This window comes from Crassostrea angulata, chromosome 2 (genome assembly GCF_025612915.1).
Source record: "Crassostrea angulata isolate pt1a10 chromosome 2, ASM2561291v2, whole genome shotgun sequence".
NCBI lineage: Eukaryota > Metazoa > Mollusca > Bivalvia > Ostreida > Ostreidae > Magallana > Magallana angulata.
The window spans coordinates 29478785-29502332 of NC_069112.1; the positions used below are offsets into that span (position 1 = coordinate 29478785).

At 31.2% G+C, this 23548-nt stretch overlaps 1 protein-coding gene and 2 pseudogenes across 1 annotated transcript; 1 reads left to right on the forward strand and 2 right to left on the reverse strand.

Moving 5' to 3' along the window:
• Window positions 1-4529: 4529 nt before the first annotated feature.
• Window positions 4530-5558, forward strand: LOC128171174 (MAP7 domain-containing protein 2-like; annotated as a pseudogene).
• Window positions 5559-7411: 1853 nt separating this feature from the next.
• On the reverse strand, window positions 7412-9614 carry LOC128171176 (uncharacterized). Its single transcript, XM_052836904.1, has 4 exons — window positions 9572-9614; window positions 9032-9145; window positions 8213-8266; window positions 7412-7729 (listed from the first exon to the last, which is right to left on the reverse strand). The coding sequence occupies exons 1-4, from the start codon at window positions 9612-9614 to the stop codon at window positions 7551-7553; spliced, it is 390 nt and encodes a 129-aa protein (XP_052692864.1). The 3' UTR covers window positions 7412-7550.
• Window positions 9615-16697: 7083 nt separating this feature from the next.
• The window catches only part of LOC128174159 (receptor-type tyrosine-protein phosphatase kappa-like), a 240431-nt pseudogene continuing 233580 nt past the window's right edge, over window positions 16698-23548 (reverse strand).

Consider the following 23548-nt stretch of genomic DNA (forward strand, 5'->3'; position numbering starts at 1 on the left):
GTGCACGGGTCGACATTGCATATGATATCGGACATTTACGTATTGTTGACATTTACATAACCAAGCTTTAAGCCTACAATAATACTATTAATTTCACTACACTCTGCCTAATAAGAATAATCTAAATGCGTCTCGGGACAGTCCTTCACCACAGTTAAAACGCCACCCATATACCTGTAATGTAGCAAAAATAGCAGAATCGCTCCAAAACTATTTTTGAGAAAATTAATGAAGCTGCATTGAAAATAACAGTCAAATTACTGTGGTTTCATTAATATTCGTTGAATACCAATTTTCGTGGATTTCGTTGTTTAGTTCTTCCACGAGATAAAATGTTCATTAAAATGGAATTTTTGTATTTTGTATTGATATGGCCATTTGCCACGAATTGACGTATCCTTGAAACTGTGATTTTCACTTTATCCACGAAAATTGATACCCTTGAATATTAATGAAACCACAGTATTCTTAACAATCCATTTTGAGGCTGTAAATACCTTTCATCTAAAACGTTATTTATACTAATGAAGAATTCGACACTATTTCACGTTTCAACGTTTTTTACTCGCTTCGAATCTACACACCATGTTGACATTCGGAACTCTCGGGATTTTTCATATTAAATGCACTGAGTTAGAGTTATCTCCCGTATTTCCTTTGATGAACAGAATATATGACAATTTTTCAGTGAAAATTTGCAGGTATTTGTAATATCGTTTGAGTATATCCATGCAAATGTGATATTGTGGAGACATAAAGTAAAGAGCCTCCCATGATTTAGCGTGAATGTAATGCGCATGTGCAAGATTGTAAAATCCGAAAAATCTATATGATTTCCGGATTTTAAAAAGGAATTGTTGTTGATTATTAATAAGCGAAGCTTGATTGGAAAGATATAAAAAAACAAATTGGTAATCTTCAGGTACCAATGATGTTTAAAATATATAAAACAAAAGACAGTTCTCTTCCGATTCCTCGATATTAAAGCCCCAAAACTCTATTATTACAATATAGTAGTGTAGATAACTAGATGACATCCCGCGCAAGCGCGGGAAATAACATTTTACAAATTAATGGGCTTTGTTTTTTTTGTATACATTTGAATCCGATTTTTTTTCTTTTTAAAAAAAACGAGTCTTAAGAAACGTAATTTTAATCAACAAGAATAATATAGCTCATTGAAATGTTCGAAGCTACGCATTCATCTGCAAATCAGACCTACCAGTCCATACTTATAAGAGCTACGCGTACAGTGAGCAATATCGAGGCATAACAAAACAAAACAAAACACACCCCCCCCCCAAAAAAAAAAAAAAACAAACAAAAGAAAAACAAAAAAAACCTTCAAATTCAGAGAATGCATTGCTTCCTTCATTTATGGAGTTTTTTATTTGGAAGATATCGTATTTGGGAAATATTTTCAAAACAAGAATCAACATGTTTTGTGAAAGAAATGAGAAACGCTCTTCTAGAAATTTTGATTCGATTTCTTATTGAATGTTTGCACTGTTTTGATCCAATAAAAATATTTTCCGAAGAGATATTTTAAGATTTTAAGATTGAAATGATGAGCATAAAGATTAACTTATTCTAGTTAACAACTGTATAAAACTCGCGATACTGTCCCTCCAGATATTAGTTATTTTCGTATTTTCCGTCTACAATGTACATTGTACGATCAAAATACTGTTCGCAGCGCTATTTGTTCTCTCGCTTCGGCAAACATCACTACCTAAAACTGTACACTTATGTTTCTACAATATTACATGTGCATGTACATCACAAACATGCATTATAGAAAAAAAAATTAAAGTAACACAAGTATAAAACAATATTATTCTTTTTAAGAAAGTTCAATTGTTTTCATCAGCCCTTCAATTGATTTCGTTGAATAGAGTTCGCGAGAAAATATTACGGTAGACAATATATGCTCTGTCGTTATAATTCTACGCGCTATTTAAATTGATCAGACTACTGCGTATACGATCTTATATTATAGTTACAAAGTGACTTAAAAATGATTTAAACCAAAAAGACTACATGTACACCAAAAACTTAGGAAACTACTTGGGCACTGTACACCACTGCACAGCACTGTACCTACCCACTGACCAGCACTGTACACCACTTTTACACCACTGTACCGAGGGATACTGACCAGCATTGTATCTCACTCTACACCACTGTACAGGGTAATGACTAACACTGTACGGCATGTTTTATAAGTTATAATGTTTAAACATTGAATTGAATATTGATAATGCATTTTGACACCCAATCTGGATTTGTTTTGATCCCCATTGCTTACAAAAGAGAGAATGGCCTTCAATGCACGGTCAATATTACTTTAAGGTTAGGGGGCAGAACTGTTATTGTTTTCTGGGGTTTGGGCTAATAATTGTACTATTTAAGTTTAAGAAAATTGAATTTTTCCCTGACCAAACCCCCAGCCAAATCCGCTCGTGTATTAAAACAACCAAGAATCCAATTTACATACAATATAAAACAAATTATTCAATTAAAGGGGGGAAAATATTTATATTTATTTTCAATGTTAATGTTTTAGTGACTAGAGATTTAGCTATTTACAATTAATATAATTTTATCAATACTCTCATTAGTATATCAGTTGTAGGGGGATTTTCTCAACAATGAAAATTACATGAAAAACATATTCAACTTGCTCAACGTATTTTTTTTTCAAAAAAAAAAAAAAAAAAAAAAGATAGCAGGTCAGGACTTTAAAATATATGTTACTGGTTGACTACAGATATATATATATCGGGTTGATCAATCTCAACGGTGGCCGGGCGACGCCTCGCCATCGATTAAAATTGTCATCCCGATATATGACATTGATCAACCCAAAATATGTTTTTGTCTTCCCGAGGACTATCAAGTGACACATTTATTTACACAAAAAAATAACCGATTATCATCGCAAACCAATGTACAAGTTGCCTAACATCTTGTCTAAGTTAACTCATTTAAACGCTTCAAAATTATCAGTCTCACCTTTTAAATTCTTTTGAAATTCTTCCCTTCACCCATGTTTACTTACAATATTTTGTTGCTGTTCAATTTCAAACGGTCCCCCATCCCTCTGCAGAAATTGAGCAAATCTCAACACTGTCATTTTGTTCTTCTCCAGACACAACAATATGAGGTAAATTCAAAGGACAACTACTCTAATTTTAAAATAATTACAAAAAACAACTATTCTAAAGTTTCTAGATCTGTGTTAATTAATAACATATCGAGATAAGTAGGCGAAAGCGGCGACCAATGTCATATTGTCTAATATCAATTTCAACGAACATATAGAAAGATATATGTGTCATGTCAAAACCAATGAAAGTCTGTCGTGTTACTGCGAGGGAAAACAAATAAAGGTTTTAAGACTTTACATTTTACTCGACGTGATTCCCCAAAAAAGTAATTCAAATGAATGATTGCATGTTTATTACTTCAAAAGTATTATTTGATGAAAAAAAATGAGATAAAGTACTTTATATTGAATAGAAAGGTTAATCATTTGACCGTGTACGTGTACGCATACGTGTGACAAGGGGAATCCCCTTATTTACTGCGTGTTACGTCATCAATTTTGCATACCGCGTAATTCTACAAGTTGTCAACATCGTGTAGATTCAAAAGTACACGGAGGTAAGAACTTCTAGCTTCTCGCACTCAAAATGAATTTTTTTTTGTATAAAAACTTTTTTAAAAGAAGAGGATTCATTATATACGATTGTTTGTCTAACTTGATTAAAATCAGAGAGTTTTTGATCAAATATGATTTTAAAATTACATTGGTAAAAGACGTTCATCCGTAGAGGAAATTTAGTTCAAAAAAACCTTTTATCGTATTTTTAGCAATTAAATTGACACAATAAATTAGCAATATACTTCGAGGTCACATATATAATAAACTGTGATGAGTCTTTAAACACAGAACGGGGTGAGGGGCGGGGGGGGGGGGGGGGGGGGGAGTGGGCACGAACACATTGCCGGCGGTCCTTTATAACCAAATTCCACTCTACTACGTATGTTAAAATCTGATGTAAACTGTTGGTTTAAAAATCGATAGACGATAGCGGATCAAAACCAGCAAATGTTTAATTGATTATCATTTTTATGTGCCTGCATGTTCAGCTGTGCAGACGCTTGTGAATTCCCTTAAATTCCTATTATAATTTAACAGAGATTTAAAGAGCGATCACGAGCACCTGCTTCGCTAAACCGAAGCTAAACTCACATGTAATTGTATATGTACAATAAAACAAAGGCGTTGTCGGGGGAGGGCCGACGTGATGCTTGAATCCCGCCTTTTTTATAATTTTGATTTCAGTGTTAAATTACATGTTCTATTTTTTTAGATGAGATTCGAATATGAACTTCGACAGGAAAAAAAACGAATAAGATTTGAGAATGATGATGACATCAGGCTTCTGAGGGAAGTTGTTACGAGAAATCCAATAAAACATAAAAACAAATGGACAGAAGTTGCTGCAGTTTTGTCAACGCCTATGTTTGTGCTTGATGCTAGTAGAGTAAGAGAACGTACAAACCTCCTCTTTGAACAACATTAGCGAAAAAATAGAGAAAATCTTAAAAGGTATTTTAAAAGATGCATTTATTCCCCCAAAGAAAGAGACAGACAGACAGTCAGACAGACAGGATTATAGTATCTCTCTTTCTCTCTATCACACATGCATATACACAATTCGCAAAATAAATTCTTGCTCTTTCTCATTTTAGTTTGATCCATGAAGTGTGTTTGATCCACTTTTTATTGTTTTTATCACGTTTAATGTTTCAGATCTGGCGTTGATGAAGATGTTACTGAAAGAACAACTTTCCTAGATGAAATCATGGAACTGAACAAAGAAGAAGAAGAGAGAGAAAAGAAAGAAGAAAGAGAGAAGAAGGAAAAATCTGAAAACTTGGGGAAAGAAATAAGAAAAAAAGCCCTGGAGTGTTTAACTCCAGAGAAAGGCATGAACATGTTATTTTATTAATAAAAGATGTACTAGGTTTGTATAGGAATTAGTATTTGCTATATATTACACTGTACTCAACTGTTGGCAAAATGAAAGGTACGATATCCTTAATCATAACCTCAACAAATGTTTTAGAAACGTTTCTGAATGAAACTTGTTAAATATTAACAGACTCCCGTTACAAGCATATTGCATGCGCCGCTCGATATTTTTCAGGGAAGGGGGGGGGGGGTGTCGGAAGAATATTTTGTTTGCTTGTTCTATTTACAGTATCTTTATTATATGTATGCATTGCTAATTCCTTTTTTTTATAGATGATGAAAGTGACATTCCAAAAAGGAGAAATTCTCAAACCTACTTAGTTGATTATTTAAAGGAGAAATCAGAAATGGAGATGGCAACAAAGAGAACGGAGTTAGAATTGAGAAAAGAAGAACTTAGATTACAGAAGGCACAATTCGACCTCGGCCGGGAGGAGAGACTCCAAAGGATGGAAATAGAAAAACAGGAGAATATTGCATTCATAGATTTATTGAAGAAACTAACAAACAATAAATAAACACAAATAACAATACCCTTTGATATTGTTTTTTTCTTCAATTTAATACATTGAAACACAAATTCATTTTTTTTCTGTTGGAAATAGTCCATTATTTTCATTAAATAAGACAGCAACATAAGGTAGTTAAAGGTAAGCGGAACAAATAAAATACATATTTAGTTTTTTCAACTAATGACAAATGAGTTATTTTAGGCCAAATATTTGTGAAGAAATGGCGGGGAGACATCAAAGAATGAACCGGTTTCACTACCATACAAAATGGTGTGGCATAGTTGCTACTCTGTAATGTTTCCGAAAGGCTCTAAATACAATTCTTGATTTTTCTTATAGTCAAGAAAAGCAAACAAAGTTAGAATTTTGCCGAAAGTCCATTCTACGCATACTCTGAGAGCTGACATCTTTTTGTTAAAACGCATCTGATTCGCTGATATAACAGCTCCTCGAAAGAGGGGAATAACGTATGGGGATAATGGATAGTCGGGGTCACCGTAGGCGGAGTAGACTTCACCATTTGCTTTTGTCATATGTTGTTGCATTTGTTGTTCAACACCGCTCATCATTCCGTCAGGTGTCGTAATGCATTAGAATTTAAGAACGTGTTCTCTTTTATGACCATTGAATACCAATTGCTGATGAGATTGTGGTCTGCATATGTGCCTCACGGTTCCGTCGATAAAACCCCCAGCAGTTTGCGAGGGATGCCCCCATAGATTGACGGCTGTAACCATCCCGTCCAGTTTCGCGTGGGACAACCACGGCTGATGCAAGTTTTCCAAGTTATGTCCGTGGATTGAATCTATAAGGTCTAAAACCGTATTAAAAACACTGATTTTAATTAGTTTATTTCAATTTCTCATTCAATCAAATATTATGTGACATCTTCCTCTACACGTAGGCGTACACGTGCAGTTTGTTTAACAGAACGCAACGTTAGATACGGGTACTTGTAATCTTACTTCTAACTATACACGTACACGTAACCTCTCAAATGCTTAACATCTCTAATAACTCGAATATGCGTCAAAATAAAAACATCGTGAAAGATACTTACATAAAGAATCGTAAAATTTCAAAACACTTGGAAATAAATTCGTTTACTGTATAACTTTGGTTTTTTTTATGTGATTTGTCTTTTGGTTCTGTTTTGAATTCCTTTTTTATTTGCATAATTTCACTCTCCGTGTCCTTTTCTGAGGCGGGGCCATATATTTTTAAGGCAGATTTACCTTTGAAAAGAAAACGTTGTCACTATATCAACCACAATAACTTTGATTTTGCATGTCTTCTTAAGGTCAGACGACACGTTCATCGAATATCTTTTTTGTTTCTAATAAATAGTTCCAGTAATATTAATATTGATAATTTCAATATTAATGACCATAAAAAATATTTATATATAGATAAATGCTAAAAGGCCGAGTGGGTGGAGCAGTGGCCTCTCACTGCCAGTAGCGTTGGATCCAGAGGTCGTTAGTTCTAGCCTTGACTCTGGCCGATGCGGAGCAACAATACAGTAAATTTCCCCCTGCTGTATGTTCATTAATTTTCATATCAGCAGTACAAGTGTTTTTTCAAGAAGATTATATAGGTAATTGCATTCTCTAGTATTTTGCCGAAATGCCTGGTAAGGTATCCTATTTTTTTGCCAGACATCTTGTAAAAATAGTAGTAAACCAATAACAAATTCCTTGAAAAACATATATGAAATTGAGGAACTCGTCGACTGACCTTAATATTCTCCCTTCTGTTCTTTAAATATGAAATTTAATAAATAATGAACTTTTTTTTTTTTTTTTAGATTTATTGATAATTAAAGAGCCAACATTAATACAGTACAAATCTCCGTTCAGTTCGTTTTACATGTATGAAGCAAAAATACTAATCCAAAAAATGAATATACAAATCAATGCAAGTAATAAACATAATAGTTAGAGCTATAACACAATGACTGGTAGAAGGATTCGAAGAAATAAAGTCCATAAGTATTATAAGATTAAGATTGGGATAAACGAACAATAAAATGCAGAACTCGTGGCAGCCGGCACCCAAGCACAGCTGTCGGTACTTGTATTACAGTCAGACTCAGTCGTGTGGACGAAACATCTGTAGCATGACGTTGGTGAAGAGGCTCCTGCGCAATACACTATCCCGGCATCAGAATGACCTAATGTAAAAAAAAAAATCCAACCCAAACAAACAACGTGTGAACCTTTCTTCCAAGTCTTGGGATAACTTTATTTTTGAAAAATGAAGTTTTATTTCTTGGCCTTATCATATATAGGTTGCCTTTTAGCTTGTTCGATTCAAATTTTTATATGAATTTATAATAATAAACACCTTTTTAGCAATCAGCATTTAGTTGTTTGCTGATTTGCATTAAATAATGCAATGTATATAGCATGTAAGTAACTATACTCTGTTACCAGTTATTCGACTAACTGAGTTTATTTAGTATCTGACAGTATTATTTGTTTAATTTCAAGTTAAAATATTAATTAACTTGTAATCAAATATCTAAAATAAAAATCTAAAATAATAAAAACATACTTTTTTTTTCAATAAACAACGATAAAAATAAACTTTTCTGATGAAGAATAATATGATCATATAACTAAAGCAAAATATTTATAAAACAAAAATGTCTTACCTGCGTTATAACCTGACTGTCGTATTGCATCTGTGTCGATGCTAGTGCGGCTTTCTGGTGACAACAAATAAACAAAAAAAATGAATACATGTACTATTCTTCCGAGGTTCTTTAACATTACAAGGCAAAAAGCAAATGTAAGCTAATTAGACAATTATAAAAGAACTGGAAAAGTTGCTTGTATTTTCTAAATAAGATTTCATTTTAAAGTATTTTGAAGAAAAAAATTGTTTGTATTGGTTAAAAATTATTTGGGATCATTTCTAAATACCTTAACGTTCATTGTCTTTTCCTAACAAAACTTTTGTAAAAAAAAAAAACAAAAAAACAAAACAAAACAAAACATAAACATAAGTTTTTTTATCAATACTCTTAATAATCACGAATCTTCCATTTGTAGGACAAAAACCCATGAACTGGTTGTTTTTGAGACAGACAAACCAGCTATAATTTAATAGTTTAAAATAAAATATATGAGACAGGTGAACAAATTTAGCCTCGACATCATTTTTTTTCCTTGTAACTGTAAACAGAATAACAATTTAAACAAGTTGTGTTATTGCCGTGTACAATGTTGACTAGGTTGGATTATGATAGTACATATGATGTATTTTTTTTTTTTTTTTTTTGTAAATTGGTGCATTTTTATTTTTTCCATCGACCTACAGGTCAATCAGTTTAGAACGAGTATATATTATTATATTACTATGAAAAGGCGCATAAAAGTTATGTGAATTTGGATGTGGGAGTGTTGATAAGACTAATCACATTTCCATACACTTCATGTTTTGTCACATCTGAAATAAAATAATATGTTACCTTTAATGTATAAACCAAGAAATGTGCAGAATGCGATGAAAACAACGAGGCAAACAACACCGAGGACAATCATTGCAATCTTTGAATTGAATGTCGATATACCAAGACCATTCCCTATACAGAAATAGAAAAATGAGTGATACATACTGAAAGTAAAAATATGTACCATTAGATAAATCAAAATATATTTCCATGCCTTTGGTGTTTCGTCTATTTATTTGGGCGCATGGTGGTAAGTTAAGGTTGAACAAATATTTAAAAATTCCCCGTAACTTTATAAATATTAACTTTTTGACAAATTATAGATAAAATGCAGTTGAAGAAATGAAAGTTATTAATTATCGTGTATTTAAAAGGAAACTACGAAAAAATATATACCTAGATACATGATCCTAAATTTATTGTTAACAAACCATAGTTTTTAGTTTTTAAATTAACTTTTGTGGTAAGACAAAAAAGAGTACAAATTAAACTAATAGAAAATAAATATAAATAACCAAACTATCCTGTTTAGAATTTAAAAAAAAAAATTCAATTTACCATGTTTGGTTTCGCTTGTATGGGGTGAAACTGAAGACATCATCTTTCAATCTTCACAAGAATATTTTCTATCTCCTGAAAAGTCAGGGTCCTTTTATAAGGAAACTTGTACAAGTTGGCTTCAATATTTTTCCACCTCCGTATTTCTGGTTCATTGATAAATAGGTGTTTTAAATGGGGTTTTACTTGTAAAGATATCGTCAAATACAATGATGAAAAGGCGTTAGAAAATTCGATTTGTGTTGTGTAGGTGCTACCGTTACAGTGTGTTTAATAGGTTTTTTTAATTCAATTGAAAAGCAGTGGTGTATCTGTATGAAAAAAAATATAATGTTAGGTAAAAAAGAGACTCAATAAGATAAGATTTAATTTTTGTATGATCCTTGGTCCATGCTGACCGTTTAATCCCACACATGTAATTTCTGTATATATAAAAGACTGTTTTTTATTTGTAAAATATGTATACTATTAATGAATTATAAACCTTTAAAAATTAGCTAATTTAATATTACCCGCCATTTGATCGAAAATAAAACCTTGCCGAAATTTTGATAAGTTTACAATCAATAATTTATTGTTTTGATTAACACAACATATAATTGCGTACAATTGCGTTCTGTAAAAACATTTGATTTTTTGTTGACTCATACATAATTTGATTTGTCATGCACGATTTTTTTGTAATCTTAAAACCTTTTATCGGCGTATAACATCTATTTATTTGCATTAATCTTATTCAGGTTTAAGTTTAATGCATGTCTATTATCATAACCCATTTTCTTGCTCCAAACATTTGGAAAATTATACTTAATTTAAATCTTGATGAATTATTTAATTAAAGATAATACCAGATATTCATAAAAGAGTTAAATACATGTTCTACTTATTGCCCATTGATTAGAAATATAGTTCTAAATACTTTGACAGGGTTGTAAACTTTTTTTTTTTTTGAATTATTATTTAAAACTATTAAAAATGCTTGTATTTTCAGTAAACACGCTAAAAAAATCATGCATGTTTGTGTTTACAAGACATTTACTTCTAAGTGGTGCTATATAACACAGGTATTGGAACATTGGAGCATTTTATTTACCTGTATCGCTTGTCTTTAGTCATTTATACAATGTAGTGATACAGAAATTTAAGAAGCATATTTCCAAAAAAATATTGATGCTTTTTTATTCAAATTTACCAAATTGTTAAGGTATGCATTTGCTTTCTTTTTTGTGACTTGTTTGTTTGCTTGTTTGTTTGTTTGTTTGGTTCTTTTACTTGCAATTTTTGAAACCCAATCACGAGGGTTAACACTATAAGGCCCGCCTAGAACCGTATAATATTTGTGATAGAATTTTTATGAGATGACGTTGATTGTTCAGAGTCATTGTTTGTCAATTATTTAAATGGATTTTACTTTTAACATCATCCAAACAACAATTACTTTTTGAGGGAAACAACGTAAAATTTATCACAAGATAACGATTGCTTACAAAGAAATATAACAGACACGATGGTTTTACCCATTTCAATTTAAGGTGGAATAACACATCATCACAAAATGGCTGACCGCTGATCGACATTTCGTTTCATCAAAACGATTTTATGGACCGAAACATGTTACTTAGTCCATAGCCGAGTGAATAAAGTGTCGGACTTGTGATCCGTACATCCTGAGTTCGAATCATGCAGGGGCTTTTGGTGTAACTTACTGGAATATTTTTTTTAGATTTTTAGATTTTATTACGCTTATTTTACGTTGATTTAACAATTTGCAAATTAGTCACCAAACCAGGAAGGTCTAGTTTAAAATTGTCTCGGTATAATGTGGTGAAATATAAACAAGAAAAAAAAACAGCTTTGCAATAAAGCCCACACATTTTAACAAATGTATTGCTTCGGAAAATCGTCAATCTGTATTCCTCTGCCTAATGAACATGTACTTGTATATAAACATAAGGTTGAAGCTAGTGTCTTTAGATCAAGACACGGAACAATAAGTTTAGATGTCCTTGAAAATCAGTGCATTTATCATTGAAAGCAATCAAGTTAAACGTTTAGAGATTTTAATTTTCTAACCCGTCGCATGGTAAACCAAGCATCAATGATGTGCTGAGGTAAATGTAGTAAAAGTATTGTTTGAAAAATCTTGATGGCAATAAATATTGAGACCTACGCAGATAAACCCTTAACACATTCATCATATTTTTTCAATAAGTGGGTTAATGTAGGTGGTAACCCAAACAAAATTATGAGCTTTCACCGATACTTTTTTTCAATGTCATATGTGATAATGTATATCGATTTAAAAATCAAAATTTAAAGTACGAATGTACTCAAATGTTCTTACTTACTACTTATTAACCCTGTATAAACCAATCAATCCTGAGTTATTCAGTGTATTCGAATATTTTATAGATTAATATACAGACTTTAGGCCATCAGGAAAAGAAACACAAATCTGCATACCCTGTGTATTTGTTTTAGATAAAATCCGATTACCATTGTCACAAGTTGATTTTTAAACGCAGCTATGGTCTTCATTGTTTACACACTGTTCAAATCTCAAAACTCTGAATAGTTCATTTTTCATATTTTTTTTCCCATATGTTTAAGACGATTTACCACAGACGTAGTGTAATATCATTTAGCATAGCGTTTTAACAATGTGAATCTTTCTCATCCCTCACATCCGAGTACCCATGTTAACTTATACCGGCGAGTATAATATCATATCATTTGCATTCCTCAAGTTAGAAATAACCGAAACTTTTTGACATACGTTTATAATTACATTCGCATTCGCTTATATTGTATTTTTGTGATTTCTTTTAGTGAATATATTTCAGTTTATTAGATAGCAATATAGCGGATTGAACAAAAAATGTTTTATGTAAATGATATCCTTTGATATACTAAGGCCTATACCCTGGTTAAATGCACAAATGGTACAAATGATCATTGACGAAATAAAAAACCTCCCAATAGAAAAATATAAAAGTAAGGTGTGAGAACCAAACGATAATTTATTTTACCTGTATACTGTTTAAAGATATTTTGGTTGTGAAAAAGTGTCCCGACAAATTATTTTTACTGCAAATCAAACACATTTCATTTAATCCTCAATATTAAAAACTTTGTTGGTTTCAAATTGGAATATTTGACATAATTACAATTTGTGTGAGTTGTCTGTTTCAGTATCCATAAACTGTTTCGTGTAAAAGCATCAAGTTTTGTTGCAGTCGTAGTCCGTCTTCTGTTTAGGCTGACTGATTATAAAAGGTAAAAAAAAAAGATTGTAATCCTGTGATTAAAAAAATAAAAATAAGACATGGGTTGATCGAAATCAATTAAATACAAATCACCATGTTTATATAAAAAAATAGAATTAATAGGAAAAACACAGAAATATTCTTCTAGATATACTTCAACTCATTGGCAAGTCCCTACTGACCCGTGCATATGTGTCAATTAAAGCAAATAAATGACTTCAAAGAAAGTAGGCTATCAAAAACGATTGCTCTCGGATGAGAACTGAAGTTTATTTTGATTATTTGACAATTTATGCCGTTGAATGACTTCAAGGGAAATTAGGCTATCAAAAACATTTAACGACACGGATCGATACATCTGTCCTTGTACGACATTCAATCCACGAACAATGTAGTGTGGGACGACTGATCTTTTCTAATAGATATAAAAATTCCGCAAAACAAACCAAGCATTGAGGCCACAATCAAAGTGGAAGTACAGGTAGCAAAAAACTCATGTAGCGTAATTGACCTTAATGGATCGATTCGTATAAGATTGAACTGTTGACGTAGGTTTGAGAAATCTGTGCTTCACTCAAACACATGTGTAATTGATTTAAAAAAAAAAGAAAAGAAATGAACATATCGAATGAGGTTTCATTCAGCTACTTTTAGTTTCTAATTAAATCTATATTGTCAGGTTTTTTTTTAAAATAAAGAGTTATATACGATTTTCAAACTATCACTTTTAATGAATAAATTAAAAATTAAATATGGTAATAAAAAATCAACAAAGTAATGCATTATACAGCAAAATTCGATTATAATGTTTTACGGCTACATGTATAACGAATAAATGTCCATGCCCTGACAAATTTCTTATATATAAAAAAAAAACATGTATATTGAATATGGTAGTATAGAATGCACGCGGTTTTAACGAATTAAAAGCTATAACAGAGTAATTTGTATACCCCCGCTTGCAACATTGTAACGCTTTTAATCATTTACACAATAAGATTATTCAAAACAAATATCTTTGAAGATACCTGCAAGTTTTACGTGCATAAATAAGATACTGAAATCATATATTTTATAGCCTTTTTCAATAAATTGTAATGTAATATTGACTTTTTTGTAAATGACAGTAATATTGATTTTGTTAAAAACGATAGTTAAAAGTATTGTCAACTGAATATTTTATAACAAATTCGCAAGAAATGTCCTTACCAATTCGGTAAAAACAAACATGCATAACCTTATCCAGCTTTAAGGAAGTTTTCTCTGCGGTCCATTTATACTATTAGAAAACTATTGTTATCAGATATTATTGTAATATATACCGTACCTTTAACCACATGAGAGACACAATGCATATTCATTTCGTTTTTATTTTTCATGTCACCCCACTTATTAAGTAAAATAATGTTAATATTGTACTAGAAATATTTTCGAGATCTTCCACTTTAAATTCATTTTATTTTCTAAAAATGTAAGAACACTACTCATTTGTTTGTTTTGAATCATTTCTCAGTTCATGGTCAAAATTATGAATGTGTTTTGCATTGTAACAACTGTTAATGATATATGTACAACAACGCTTAACGATATTAATATCATATAGCAATGCAATTGCAACTTATAATGCTATAAATCATTATATTAGCAGTGAGGGTCGGTAACGGCTAATGATGTAACACCGCGTACTAATAGAAATATATGTTTGGCGTCACAATTGCACAACAGCCTTCACGCTTAATGAAACATCTACATTCTCAACCAGTACTGATATATTTTTTTTTTTATATTAGGCATTGTAATTAAACACATTGTAATTGTAATTTTTTAATTGTAAGTGCAGAGTTTCAAATACTACACAAGAAAAAAATAATGCAGAAGTGAAAATAACGGCCGAGAACTATGTTTTTTCTAAACAGAAATATTTTAAAAATGGTAATTTTTTTTCTGATTGAAAAAATCACTTACAGACATATGGGAAAAGTCAGATTTATCAACTTTTTGTTTTAAAAAATTAATACAAAGAAACATATATATTTTTTTATTTTACCTGTATATTTTATTTTCATTATTATTAATTCTTAAAACACAATTTTGAAAAAACGGCATCTTTCTCTCTCTCTCTCTCTCTCTCTCTCTCTCTCTCTCTCAGAGAAAAGACAAAATGTTTGGTTAAAATAGACGTTTTATGTTCATTGCATACTGGCGGTTGGTCAGTAGTAAGACGGTAGGGTTATAGTAAGATGGTAGGGTCATAGTAAGATGGTAGGGTTATAGTAAGATGCTAAGGGTATAGCTCTAACCAATCTTTTCTCTATGACTTGTACAACGTTATATAGAAACTCCTAATTATATCATTTAATACAGTGTAAAACATATTACAATTGCTACAATATTCAACACTACATTTTTTTTTCAAAAGCGTATGGGTTTTTTCTTTACTTAACATTGAGTAAACGGATATATATGATCACAAGATTACATCAACAAAATCAAATAAAGGTCTTGTTTTTCTATATTGTCGAGTAACTTCTACATATACATTGAATAAATGATAAGTCATTTAACAAAAAAAAAGATTTTTTCTGATTACGAAAGTCTTTAATCAAATAAATACCATGGGAGGTTCTTGATATTGTAAAAAATGTCCATAGGTTGATTTGTTTCAGGTCTTTTAGCATAGTTGATTCAATAAACAGTTTTTCGTTAACACTCTTAAAGAGTTTGAAATCCATTTTGAAATGCTAAATGTATTCTGTTAAATGTAAGTACATGGACTATTTCTTTGATCAGGAATGTCGAACCCGTTATATAAGCATTTCTTTACCCTTTAATATGCAATTACCTGTCTGGTGCCCACACCCGTGTACACTACCGTTAAGACCAGAAAGACGTTAATAATGAGATATTCATATTTTCAGATCGAATTTTGTTGATTTGATATACTAAGCTGCTGGGCTACGTTTTACAAAAGAACTTACGACTTACGACCAAATCAATAAATGCTAATTAATCCTTAACTAATCAATGTTTTATTCTAATGGCTGTAGAATATAAATATGGAAAAAAAAATAGTTGTAAATAAATGGTTTTATTTATTTTCATTAAAGACCATTCCATGAGACTGAAAATATTAACGACTTTGTCATAAGTTCTTTTGTAAAACGTAGTCCAGGTCTGTAGCTCCCGGTCTGAAATAATTCGGATGGACGACCTGGAAGCTACAGTGCTCCTAATAGTAAAAAAACCCTGCAATTTACGGCGCACAAAAAATTGCGCTAGTTTTGGACTGATTAACCTTATTTTTACTTAAATTCTGTGAAACAATTAGTACCATTAAATTCTTCAGACAATTTACTACTGATATTGTTACTTTACTTGCCTCAGACTTTCTCTAATAACACGCTAACCAAAAACGGAAAATAAAGTATATTAATTCACATCAAGGTCGAGAGTCGCCAATGAAAAGTGACGATATCTGTTATAAATTGTCCGACGAATTTTTTTGTTTGTGTGTGTGCGCGTGACTGTGTACTGTTTAAGAACATACTGTTATTCCGCCCAGCTAACAATGGAGATACTTTTAAAAAAAACTTAAACTAGCATTTAACAGAAAGGCATCTCCAAACAGTGATCAATTCTTGTAAAATTTACCTATTTAAGGATTTAAACCGAATTATGCTGAAAATACGTAAAATGGTTTAATTTCTCCAGAGGAATGGAAAACAGTGGGGTTAAACTTTACATGAGCACACCACTTTTTAAATTAAAAGGCCGTAGCCACCTTTTATTTTATTTATTTTTTTTTAAGTCAAATACAGAAATATAAATGTCAAGTTGTCAAGCTAAATGTATTTATTTACGTCAAGAGTACAACAAGCGTTGGTTAACAATAAATCAAAACTGTAAGTGAAAAGAAGAAAAATATCTTATGTCAAAGCCTATCAATATATAATTGACAAACAATACTTAAGCAAAAGAAAATAACAACAAAACAACAACAAAAATGCAAATAATATTTTAAAAACCAATCAAAATAGTTAAAAAAAACGCACTAATTCGTTATTTTTAGAATGAACCTACAGTTATCAATAAACTTAATCCGCTGTCTAAGGTAGAAAAAAAAAACAAAAACAAAACTAACAACAGAACAAGAAAGTAAATACTAATTGTACGAAACAATTACAGCAATTGATGTTACTAAAACCAAACAATAACTGTGTATTGCTAAAAGGCAAAGATTTGCATAACAATACAAAATTACATAATTTCATGTTCATATATATAACTAAAATATGTGAATTCGAAAACAAGTTCAAGTACAAGACATATATTGTTATTGGTGTTGAATGTCAATATCTACGCTCATTGGTTAAAGTAGACATTTTCGCCTGCATGCGACCTAATAAAACTTCTCAAGGTTTCATGAATCAGTTGGTATTCTTCCTGTAATGATAAAAAATGAGACAAAGTTTTCTAGTTGCTGTTACAGTGTAAAGCCACTACACTAAAATCATATAATTCACCAATGTGTTTCCAATATCTTTTTTATACATGCACATAATGTTACATTTATTGAGTTGTTCTTGAAGGAATGTTTAAACTCCAGTGTTAAAAGGCAAAAAAAAATTGGCTACATCTTTATTTGTTTCTTTTTTTCATCTTTTTTTCGCGGTGCAAGTTTTCTGTGAGAGAGAGAGAGAGAGAGAGAGAGAGAGAGAGAGAGAAGGAGAGAGAGAGAGTTTCTATAAAACATAGGTTTGTTTTACTCGCATACCTACCATAGATGAGCACAGTTCAGGACGTCGTGTTTGTAGGAGTCTGACCACAGAGAACACGTCTATCTCCTCGTCCATTGTAAGTTGTTGTATCAGGTTGTATACAGCACAGAACACACCACACATTGTCGCGCCATTACTTTGAATAAATTGATATTTACGTATTGAAAAGTTTTTTTCACATTTGACTGCTGTTATGCATTTGAAAAAAAACCCAATCACTTATTGTCAAATATTTCATTTAGTGAAGTCCATCAGCTTTAGATATTTCAATATTGAGCTTAGTGCCATATACTAATATCTATTATTTAGGAACTGTGCAGGGCGGACTAATAGTTATTTGCTGGTTAACAGTTTTTTCACTTGATGGAAGCTGACAATTTGACAGCTTAGAAGTTACTAAGGTTTTACTAAATGAAAGAGAAAACTGGTACATGTACATACATTCCTAGTGGACAAAAATTGTAAGGACCGATATTGTTTTGTATATAGAGGGTATCATTTTCGTATGATAAAAAACCTTAACATGTACATTGCGAGTATTTTTAAAATGAAATGAATCTGAAAATAAATTTGAAAATATTCTCTTTCAGTTGTCATTTTGTATTTGATAAGTTAATGAATTAGATACAGCTAAATGTCAATGAAATTTCAAAATAAATCAGTTATGTTTTAACATAACGTATTTTTTCAGTTCAAATCATTTTAAAATCATATCTAAACAGATAATTTGAAAAGTATATTAACAATTTGTAATTTTTTCTCTATTCCAGTTTTTCGATATCATTATATAGATATTCACCTCAAGACATTGATAATTTTTTCTAATAAAATTTTCATAAAAGTATGATTGAGCTGTTGTTAAAAAGAAAGATAACTCTAACTGCACTACTTCTCTATTATTTATAGATCTCGGTGTTTCTTTAAAAAATGTCTTTCTATAAAAGGATTAATGTCCGATTCAAAATATTGTTGTTTCATGTCAATAAAATGCTAAGGACGAGATAAAGCAGTATGCATGGCCCTTGAAATAGGATAAAAAAAAAGAAAGAAAAGAGTAAGTTAAAAATTACAAAAATTATAAATGTACCGGCTTATGACTGTAACTGGTCCTTCTGTTTCTATGTTTCGTGCGAACGAAACCAGACTGATGATGTGGCTCACCGTCTTCGCACTGTTTCCTTGAAGGCTGCTCATTGGCTCAGCCATATCAACGGACCATGTTTCATCGCTTTTCTTTTAAAAAACAATATACAAATTTTGTTCCAACCCCCCCGGAAAAAAATGTATATATATATATACATAAATATATATATATATATATATATATATATATATATATATATTCATACAGGTTATATCTTTCAAATAGTATATACTAACCCCTTCCTTGGTTATTCCCAATTTGCTGCTCTTTATTTCTGTTGTTTGTTCGTGTTGTAATGTAATTGTGAAAGGTTTGACCGTTTTTGACCCAGTTTTAGTCGGGTGCCATTTGCTTGCCTGACAAAAGGAGGTTTTGAAATAGTATTTTCGAAACCATTGCAAAATAAACATTTTTGAAAACAGACGAGTTTTAATGTGTAAATGTTTAAAATCAAATAAATTAAAACTGCATGGTTCGTACAGATTCCATATTACATAGAGGTTCCAGACAGACAACAACTTCCGAGTCATAATCCGTAATCAATCGTAAGAAATCTACAGCGTCACCTTGTGCCGGGAAATTGGTGATGATAAACGCAGTTTGATTGGTGAACGACTAAAAAATCCACAAGTACGATCACAATATGTATATGTATTTGTTTCAGTTGAAGAAAATTCAATTTTGAAATTAGGAGAGACGAATGTTATTAAAACTTACCGGAACAGATATAGCATTAATGTACTTTCCTCTTTTTGGAATATTTGACGTCATGAAAAGGACGTACCTGTCAACTAAACAAATTGGGATAAATATGAGGTTGACTTCAATTCTGTGTATGCATGTATGTATATTATACTTACTCGATAACATAATGAAGATAAAAGAAAATGAAAATAACTCTAACAATTTATAAATTCATCATTGCAAAAATGTGGCTACCCAACTTGAAGCAATGATGACATTTTTTAAGCAATGATGAATTAATATCATTATTTATATCAGACAGAAATGCAAGAATGATAAAGTTGCTGCTAGTGTTACCATGTCCCCCATCATCTACACACATATGAACACATACCATTACATAAATATATGTTGTATACATAGATACACCAAGTTGTTCAAGTTTGCATAGTGTATGCTTTCATTATTTAAGAAGATTTTTCTAAAGGTTTCTATGTATTGGTGGGTTTTGAAAACTACTAACAAATACAAACATTTTTTTTAAATGTCTTTCAATGTTATACATTGTTTAAATTAAATGAGGAAGGGAACAAATAAATATGATAAAATATAATAAAATAGTACTAACGTGGATGTACAGATGCTGAAAGATCATGAAACTGTGAAGTCACTTTGTAGTCTTTCTCTGTATAAAGTGGTCGAACTGCTAGTAGTTTCTAAATGATACGTCGAATATGATTTTTTAAACAAACCTGGGTTTTTTTTCTTCAAAATAATGATAGTGAAAAAATGTCGTTCCAAAAAAAAATATGTGAAAAAATATCATTGTGAAACGTGGTCGTGTTCTTATTTTCATCCAGTTTTATCGTTGATTTTCACTTATCTACTCAGCAATTCAAACCTGAAATTCCCTTTTAAACGCTGAGGAATCAGTCTGACTTTTATGAAGAAACTCTGCTGTACACAGAACAGTTGGATGTGCTTTAAACATCTCATGGAGTGTAAGAAATATGGTCTTGTATTGTTCCTAGATAAAAAATATATTTTTTTGTAATGTTAAACGGTTCAACGTCATACAGATCCCTTCAAAGTTTTTGAAGTAGTGAAATTTTAGTTTGACATGTGTAAATTGAATAAAAATGGAATGAAACTAACTTAAATATTGACAAAAATAGAGAAAAAAACCCTTTCAGTTAATGTATTACTTCAGTACATTTTTCTACGAATTAAAATAAAAAAAAAAACGTTTTGTTTTTCGCATTAATACACGTAAACACTTCCATATGGTTTTAATAATGATAATTTTAATTGTTGAAAAAACAAGAGGCCCATGGGGCCACATCGCTCATCTGAGCAACAATGGGCGTTCAAAAGATCTTGTGCCATATGGCCCTCGGTAGAATAACAAAAAAATAAATATTGTAAAGTATTCAAATTTTACACTTATTTTTGCATACACGTAATCTTTGACATTGTACCTTCATGAAATACTGTTTTTAAACAGAATAAGAAAATCCTACGCAAGATATAGAACTAAATATTTGGTAGGGGTACACTGTTATATAACTTCTAATTCCCTGTATTTTCGTTCTGCCCCCTCCCCTCCCCCACTTAATAAAGAGATCAAAATATATGAGAGCATATAGGTACATTTTCTTCCTCAACTACTTACTAGTTATTGTATTTTTTTTTCAAATATAATAGTTATTGTATTTTATCAAAAAAAAAATCCTACATGTATATATGTGAACAAGAAAATTGCACCTCAATGCGCTCAATTTCTCAAATTTAAAAATATTCAACAATTCAATTTGTCTTCTTCATTATAATTAACTGACTGTTGTTTACCTCGCGTAAATTCGTGACTTTTATAACTTTACTCACACTTGATTGATGAATACACTGGAATGAAAAATGTTGTCACGTGACATGTTAAAAAGCTATCAAAATCAATGTTACCGTATTGACAGGCACATCACTCTAATTTACTATGGCCCACCCATTATTTTCATTTTTATTCAAAAATAACAAATGGCTACAAACCAGGATGATTTTCCGCTGTAATATTTTCTTAGGAATAGCGATAACTCTTTTATCCCCGCAACAGAAATGTGTCAGAACTATGGAAACTGTTTTAACGATGTCGTTTTTATTTACTCACATTTCAAATTATTCATTGTATAAAGAGGGGGTCCCAGAGAGAAGTTATATACAGCATATCATTCTTTAATTTTTTGGTGTACAAGTATTTAACATACTCTAATTCATATAGAATTTCTAATGATCAACCAAAATTTCAGCGTCAATCGTAGAATTATAAGCAAGATGAGCTCAAAATTTTGCTAGGTTTGAGTCATATTTTGTTCACATGAGTTTATTACATTCAGCTTAAGATTTTTAACTTGGTATTTCCTATTCGGCATTTAAAATGGAAAAAAATTGATTGGCCTCAGATGTGTACAAACATTGAATTGTGACCAAATGTCTGTATCTTGCTTATAATTCGAAGCTTAACACTCAAATATGGTAGGTAAATAGAAATTGTAAACAATTAAACACAAGAAACATTCACTATAACAAATAAAGAACACAATATATTTTTCAAAATGAATCATATACATGTATATACCCACATATTTCCGTCAGCGATATTAAACTCTATTTAAACTGAATAAACTCGAGAAAATGCCGAGCATCTCAACAAAACATATTGCATTATTCTACCATTACACAAAAAATGATACCGAATTACCGATAGCCTGAATGAATTGCATTTTAGTTCTTTCTTAATACATCAGATGTTGCTTAATTTGCGTAGGTAAACATTAAACGGTTTGATTTACCGAAGTCTCTGTTTGATTTGATACGTAAAAATCAGGAAATACAAGCGACAATTCCCAGGTTAACGCAAAGCATAAATGAAAACGAAACGAAAATCACAACAAGCTAACACCACCGTTATATGTGAAAACTGTCAACGCATTGACATATTTAGCCTCAATTTACTTCACAAAATCGGCACCAATGTATTTTGCATGTTTCCCTTCGTACACGAACTTTGCACAACAAACAAAATCATTGTCAGACCGACCCGTTTATCATATACTGTCATGGCTGCTTTAAACAAAGAACCTCGTTTTAGAATTATGGAATACGAGTCTTGGTAAAATGGGTAAGCAAACCCGGGCCAGGGCAAAATAAAAGTCAGGGCAGATCGGCAATCGTCAATTCCAATTACGCATTATTTTGCAGCAATATTTACAGCAAATACAAATATACTGGTCACTAAATATATTTCGAAATTTTAATGAGATTGGCAGATTTATAACTGTCAATCTTTTGTTTTGCCCTGGCCCGGTCATGCCTACCCATTTTCCCAAGACTCATGGATGCTATAAATTGCTTGAAACACGCCTTTTCTTTCTTATTATTTTCGTAATAACTCAGATTTGAAACAGAATTAGCCCATAATTTTTGCAATTTATATTTTCCTTCCCATAAGGATTATTCATGCTAAATTACGTTGAGGTTTTGAGGTTTTCTCCGCTTACAATGAACATTTTTCTTTCATTTCTGCAATTTATATTCATCTTTCCATAAGAATGCTTTGAGCCAAATTTGGTTGAATTGGTTAAGTGGTTTTAGAGAAGAAGTTCAAAATGTGAAAAGTTTACAGACGGACAGACAGACGGACGGACAGACGGACGACGGATAAAATGTGATCAGAATAGCTCACTTGAGCTTTCAGCTCAGGTGAGCTAAAAATGTATTGGGATTGTATTGGGACCCATTATTACATAGGTTTGGACCATATTCATCCTGTTTCTTCTCATTTTCTTCACATACTCCGGAATGTTGATTTTGTTGTGTGTTTTTCCCGTTTCTGACAGTACATCAATTGCAATATAGGTTCCTGTTCTCCCTATTCCAGCACTAAACAGATAAGTAATACTTTACAAAACTTTTTTTTTCTATCTTACGAATTCAAAGTAAAAAATAATAATAACATTGCAATCTGAAATTTAAGTCAAGTCTTTATAGTTTAATCAAGAGTTTTTGAAAGATTTAAAAACATTTTGCTGAATAAAAATCAAATGGTTATCTT